This window comes from Fulmarus glacialis, unplaced genomic scaffold, assembly GCF_000690835.1.
Source record: "Fulmarus glacialis isolate BGI_N327 unplaced genomic scaffold, ASM69083v1 scaffold41734, whole genome shotgun sequence".
NCBI classification, from domain to species: Eukaryota; Metazoa; Chordata; class Aves; order Procellariiformes; family Procellariidae; genus Fulmarus; species Fulmarus glacialis.
In genome coordinates, this window is record NW_009206891.1 from 2,352 (window position 1) to 9,670 (window position 7,319).

General features: G+C 45.5%; 1 protein-coding gene across 1 annotated transcript; it reads right to left on the reverse strand.

Moving 5' to 3' along the window:
- Positions 1 to 2,590: 2,590 nt before the first annotated feature.
- LOC104075417 (uncharacterized protein C20orf24 homolog) lies at positions 2,591 to 6,062 on the reverse strand (the record flags this gene model as incomplete). Its single annotated transcript, XM_009575909.1, is given in 3 exon segments — positions 2,591 to 3,002; positions 3,668 to 3,797; positions 5,839 to 6,062. Coding segments are annotated over 3 exon segments (396 nt in total), but the record flags the coding sequence as incomplete, so codon positions are not given.
- Between the last annotated feature and the right edge of the window lie 1,257 nt (positions 6,063 to 7,319).

The following is a 7,319-nucleotide window of genomic DNA, read 5'->3' on the forward strand; positions in this document are numbered from 1 at the left end:
GGCAGTACAGCCTCTTCTCTGCACCATCATGTAGACCCCGTAAGTTCCCCAGCTTCCTGGTGGAACCGTATCCCGACAGCTGTGGCTCCCAAAGCTCAGCTCTCCAGTGCAGGAAAGACCTTTTACTCCCCGAGTTGCTGCTCCATGGTAGCACAGACCCCCACCAGCCATTGGTTTAGTACCCTGCCCTTCAAGGAAAGGAGAGTGCAGAGCAAGCATGCTCATTGTGCCAATACCAAAACTGCTGAGGACAGAGGTGCTGCCCAAGCCCCTCTTCTCCCTGCTGCGCTCCCTACTCCTGTCAGCTGCTGCTCTTCTGCCCTCCTAGCACTCAACTTCTGCTAGATGCTCTCTGCTAGACCATCCCTGTGTCAATCTCTCAAGTCTCTGCAAAACCCCGTTGTTTTTACGGTGCTCATCATTGTAAATGCTCAGGTCCATTCTACAGGCTGCCACATCCCCTTGAGCTTCTTAAAATTAACCTCATTTCTTTGGGGGCAGATGCCATAGCTTTAGTTCTCTTGGTGATCAGCACTGGGGATACCTGCTTCTACCCATTGAGGCACCCCTTAAAACAGAAACCTTAAGAGATTAAAAGCTTGCAGCTGAGCAACTGCAATCATTAACTTATTTACCAGGAGCCTTGAGAAGATGCAGAGACCAATGTCTCTTCTGCATGGTCATGATTTCCTCAACAGAGGATCCTCCTCAACTCAGGTTCTGCCTCAGCTTCCAGCTGCTAGAACTGCAGAGAACTGCAAAGACCAAGAAACTCAGCTGGTGGGACTGCAGGCAAGCAAGGAATAAAGCAAAGGGGCAGGTAGGCAACAATCCACCTCTGCAATCTCTCACTCTGCACATTTTACAGCAGTGCTTGAAGTCCTGCTCTGGACCAGACTTGGGCACTCTCCAACGCAGCAGTGGCTCTGCCACAATTGCATGTCATGGGGCAGGGACAGCTGCTGAAGGAGCAGAACAGCTTACGTAGAGGCAACACTTGGCTTAACCTGCTTAATCACCCATTAAAGCATGGATCTAAGCATTAGCTACTACTTCCACTACAAATGCTTCTGGCCCCTTCTGAAAGTGCAGGACTCAAGCCTGCAGCACAAGAGACCTGAGAATCCCAAAGAGCTGCTGGCTTAGATATTTACCAAAAATCAAATTCTTAAAGGAATCCCACACGCCCACCATTTTACAAAACTTCAAAGACCAGAGGATACAGAAGCTGCACAGTGGATTATCCAGGTGACATTTATTAGAGCATTTCAAGTATACAATGATTTTACTGATGGCTGTGAGCAGCTAAGATGCAAACAGATGCCAGCAGGAAAGGGTGACCTAGAACTACCAGGCTATGCAATTCTTGTGGGAAATAATGCTTTCAGCTGAAAGAAGAGGAAAAGAAAGTATCAGACTAAAAGACTAAACAAATTTGGGGATGGGGAGGAGAAAACATAGAAGTGTTTATTTGAGATCACTTACTTAAATTGGCAACTCACAAGCAGCAGAAGCTGTCTGCTATTGCACTCTTCCCTTGGCATCCCAAGGACCTAAAATAGCCAGGTGTGTTTTTTCCACCAAGAACAGACAGCATTTTCCCTGGTAAGAATGGAGGCCTGCACCTCCGTTCTGGTGGGCAATTCTGGAGCCCTAGCTCAGCACTTACAGATTTAGATCCCTTGCTTTGCATACTCACATGTGAGAACCAGGCTGCTGGACTTTGATCAGCAAGGAAGCAATGCAGACTTTCAGTAAGGGCACACTAAAACTATCAACTCCTCACTATAAGGCAGCTTTAGGTCAGGACTCTTTTTGGGTGCCTGAGCTGTTTAAAAAAGCAAGGGCCACATGGCAACAAGACTACAAGGTCCTCTGACAATAACAAGGACTGTGCGTGTTTCTGAAGAACTATTTCTGAAAGACATGTCCTTAAAAATATCTTAAAGCAGAGACTCCCCTATTGATGCACAAAAAGGGCATGACTAGGGAGGAACTGAACTATGAAGTAATCAACTCATAAAATGCACCTCACAAACCAGAGGCTATGTACTTTGCCTGATTTGCAAGTTAGTAATTCTGCGTTTAAGATAATAGCTGCCTCAATTGTGTCTTAGTCTCCTGCATTTATTAACAAGGAGCAATTGAATTCAAGAGCTTAAAAAAAAAAAAAAAAAGAATTTAAATGCTTAACATTTAAAAGGGTATCTCCAGAATGACTGTCCTTCAAGACTACTAAGCTCTGAGGTATGCAATGGCAACTTAGTAGTCAGGCTAGCAGAATGCAGCGGAGTTTCTAAGCCTCCTGAATACATCTTCGTTAACCAAATGAATCACAATTTTTTCTAGCAAAAGAGCTTAAAAATTTGTCTTCGGCAAAGACCATTTAAAAATTCTGGTCGACAACTGATTTGCAAGTAAAACAAAAAATATTAGAAATGGTAACAACACAGTCTGTTTAATCAAATCAGATCTGATTACTACAAAAACATGCTAAGGACAGCCACTCAACTCATATGGATGCTGCAGTGCCTTCCTCCCATGTACCCCACAACTGCTTTTTAAAAACTGTTTGTCTAAAGGACAACAATGGAAGACAAGTCAGGATTTAATAACAGATTTCAAACAGAAGGGCATACATACATTAAATTAACAGATTCAACCTTCAGCACACAGGATTTTGATACAGTCACAGAAAGTTCCAAATTTGAACAGTCTTGAACCACTTCCAAAAATTCCGATGGCTTTTCAATAGTTCCAACAATTAATGGGTATATAAAACGGAGATGGACTTCTCCAGCAGAAGAGTTGGGGCTCTTCCAGGCTAATCAGACCACTGGTACAGAAGGGAGTTGATTTGACTTCTGCCACCTTCCCACCAGTCCACTAAAGACTATAATTTATTAAAACCTTCTTGATTTACTGACAACGGATTTAACAGGCAAAAGCTGTAGACTGTGTCAATCATAGTGGATGGCAGTATAGAAGATTATCCAAACAACCTGTGGAGAGGAAAGGAAGTGAAGGTTATTTTGATGCCTCTGGGGAGGGTTCAGACACAGAAAACAAGCCTCATGCCTTGCTGTCAATAGAGGACTGGGGACTGAATTCCAGCTTTGAGATCGTCTCGGAGAGATGTTAGGATCACCATGCGCCACAAACGGTGGCATTCAACTTGCTTGCCTTCTGGGGTGACTAGCCTCTCCACATTAAAATCCCACCACAGTCCCTCTAGTGATTTAGAAACACCACTAAATCAAGTGCTGAGCATATTCAGAGACTTGGAGAAGGGGAATAAGGGAAAAACAAAGACACCCAAAACACCAGTTTAGGTGTAACTAGCTCTAGATGAAACTCCACCGGGATATCTGGGACAGAGGACAGGAAGACATAAAAGTTAAGTGGTAGATGCAGAAGTATAGCTGCTTGTTCCTACATCCTTTCCTCCCAGGCATTAATACTGTATTTCATAGCCAGTAGCCATCAGGTTTTGGGATTTTCTTTCCCAATTAACTCCACTTATTAGATGATGTTAACACATCTCTCTTCTATCAGCACACCTGATATTTATAACACACCTATCACCTGCTTTTCTTCCAGGTCTTTTCCCTGAGAAAGTGTACCAACACAATTCACTAATCAACTTAAAGAAAGCAAGAGGCATTACCAGAAACAGTGCAAAAGATGTCATGAATCCTTCCTTTGTTAGCTCCCACGTCCCGCCATACTCCTCCTCATCTATCTGCTGGAAGCTACTGAAGTAGAGGTACAGAACACCAGCATTGATCAGGCAGAATCTGGAAGGAAGAGATTAGGAAACATCATTTCGGTGATACAGGGTGCAGGTATCCAACATGCCATACAGTGATGTAGCAGTGAAACATCTTTCATCCGCAGCAGAGAGGAAGCAAAGAGGAACGCTGTTCCTGCAATGCTTCCCAAGCAGCTCAGTCACTTCCTCAAAAGAGCACCGCCAGGTCAGCTTGCCATAGCATGCTAGGTTTGGATGAAATTCACCTCACAAGGCACAACCTACTCCTAATAAGGCTCAACAGACAGCAGTCAATACCTGGAAGTATCAGCAGATCTGCAAACCCTGCAAGTTTTCCTGTCCTGCAGATCAACAGCAGTCCTGCTCCCACACAGAATCCAATTTCCTTGTGTGTGCTACTTGATTTTGAAGCTGCTAAGAGGGAAGACTGTAAGACTCTATGCTCAGTGTTAGACCCCTGTTAACGTCCCATGACCAAACACAGTGACTCATCTTAGAGATGAGAGCCGGAGAAGACTCGATAGCGCCCTCAGAGCCATAGCACTGGGGTTCAACTTGAGACAACTCTTGGCGCTCTCTAGTCTGTGCCAACAATTACGCTGCAACAGAGAGAAAAAAACGTGACCTCCTGTTTGTCCTTAGACACGTTTGGCTTTACACCACCCCAACTTAGGGCTGGGGCAACCTGGGAAGTGACAGGTATGTTTCCTGGAAAGAAGGCTGTGTAGGAAGGGCAATATGGGAAGACATACACCCAAGTTCAGTGACTGGCAGCAAGCTGTGAGCAGCTGTGCGACTGCATACCACAGAGAAACCATGCACACAGTTCTAGAAGCTTTTAGTTTTTCCACTGTACACCAAATCACTTTTATTTCTTACTAACATTTAGCACAGGAATTGGCTTAGGTGCCTGAAGGTGCCTTGTGAATTAATGGGTGACTAAGTAAGAACAATGCTTCTCAGCTACTCCACATCTGCTACTGGGAGCACTTCAGATTTAACTGTTTGCATGGAGCTATCAAGTCCCTGTTGGAGCATCACTGCTTTACAGCCCCTTTTCCCTAAATTTCACTTTTTTTTTTTCCCCCGCCCTTGGAGACACTTGCTGCTACTCCCTCCACTTTCTTGCCACAGCCAGGACACTCAGGAGGAGTGACAAGATGAAAAGTCAATTTTGCCTAAGAGAAGCTGTGAGGTTGTGAGCTTGACTAGGAGACCTTGACTAGGCAGAGACATTTGCAAATGGAGACTCCCCAGAGCAGACACAGTGTCTTCCCACACCCAGTGTTCAGAGAGCAAGGCTGTGTTTCCCATCTCTGGAGTCCCTCCAGAGGCTTTCAGGCACATGCCAGGGCCAAACAAATTTTCATTTCATAACTCAAAATGTTCACTGCAGCCTTCGGACACCTGCTGGGAGGCGACCTGAATCCCACGTCTTGGTGGGGATCCGATGCGTACGTACCCTTCTAGGCACTCCCTTCCCCCCGCACCATGGCTGAAAGAACAACTCCAGCAAGCTGGGAGCGCTGCAGGAGCACTGCCAATGGTGCCGCTTCGCCTGCTTATTACCTACGGTCTTTGGTGTCTTGAAGAAACCTTTTCTTTTTCAAAGAGAAGCTGCCCCTCTTGTCTACTAACAGAACCTCCTCTCTGAGGAGGGCTCCTGACTCAAAGAGAAGGACTACCACACCTTTCCCTCTATGGGCCTTCCTTCTTAGGTGGCCACACATGACACCATACTCATAGCCCCTATTCACACACTTCACGAGTCAGTTGAACCTCTCGTTCCCTTCTTCTACCCCTGCCCCCTTTAATAATAATAAAACAATAAAATAAATAATAATTTTAAAAAGCATTACTCAGGCTGAGGAGAGAGAAAGAGGCTGATGAAGACATGTTATGATTTGTATGAATTTCATGACAGTCTGGAATGCAACGCTGGCTTTAAGACGCATGGCAGACAGAGACTGCGTTTGGCCAGCCTATTGTTTATAGAACAACTTTAAACCACACACCAAGTCCAAATGTGGGAAAGTACATGAGACAGAAAAGGAAATAAACCTTACACTGCTATTCCCACGAATCCCTTCAGTGGAACTACTCCCCAGATGATTCCCAAAATAACTGCAATGATCTGCCGGAACCAGTAGATCACATCTAAAAACTCGTCCTGAGGAGATAAAGCACAAGAAAGATTTTGGCATTTACTAAGTTTCCTTTTTTTAAAGCATCATACAATTAACAGGTGAAAATTTAACACAGTTTTCCATTCAAAGTATAAGATATTGTACTCAGAGCATATGAAAGCAGCTTATGGCATCGTGCACGCTGGACTTCTCTGCTTCCCAATTAAATACACGGCTTTGTCCTCCAATGGGCTACCTGCAGAGACGAACACGTATCTAGTCCCCTTGTTTACTAAAGGCTCGAGTCTACAAAAATTCACTGGAATGAAAGTTTAAAGAACTGTTTATGCTTTAAGACTGTTATAGTCACTCTCAGTGCCCCAGGCCCTTCCCTACTCGGAAACAAGTGCTACCAGTAGCCAGTACTCACACCAGCTCCAAACCGCAAACCATCTCACACATACTACAAGTGCATCTGCATTCTTTCAGAGCAGCCGTGAAGTGGTCATTCCTGATTGTCCACAGGGCCGATACATCTGTAAGTATTGCAGCTGGACAATGCTGACTCACGCTTTAAATAAAATTCACTTCTGCTCACACCTCTTTTTCTAGCCTCCCCACAGATGGGATTGCCCTGGCATATACCCCCAAACACCAACGGCCTTTGTGATTTTACTGTAGGACGTGCAAAGTTGTTTGGCTCACGTAGAAGACTAGAATACATGTCAGATACAGTCACTACATTTCTCAGTCATTTTAGCCTTCAGTTCACATCCTGCTGCATCAAAACAGCCTGTCATTGCTGCCCTCGCTAACTCCGAAATTCCTGCCCAATTTGTCAGAGGGGGATGAGGTCGAGTATAGGAGAGCCCCACCAGTTCTGTGAGCAATAGCAACTGATAAGAAGAAAGCAACACAGATTCATGTCTGTCCCCCAAGGAAAAGCAGGGCAGAGTCTGCACCTGCTCCATGCTGAAAGGCAAAGCCAGCAAACTGGGGAGCAGACGTCCCGCTCCATCCACGTGGCCGTCTGCCCAGGCCGTGCTACAGATACGGCAGGATCTGGGACGCTGCAGGAGCTCAGAGCACGTTGTGGGTGTGCTGCTGGGGGCAGCAGCAGGAAGAGGCACTGATCAGGAGCATTGCTGCACACAGGAGACATGCACAGGAAAAAAGGCTCCACTAGCGCTAAAAACACTGGGAAGTCTGTGGCTAACATGTTTTTACTCACGCTTGGAAGGTTTGCTGACAAACACGAGCAAAACATGCAAGTTGAGCACACACGCGAAATTTTGTAGAAACCAAATCTCTTTTTGCACATGAGATCGCGAGGCTAGGAACAGCCAAGCAGACCGCAGACCGCCACGACGTTACTCCACTGTGAGAACATACCCGCACCGTGAGACTGTAATGAGAAACCC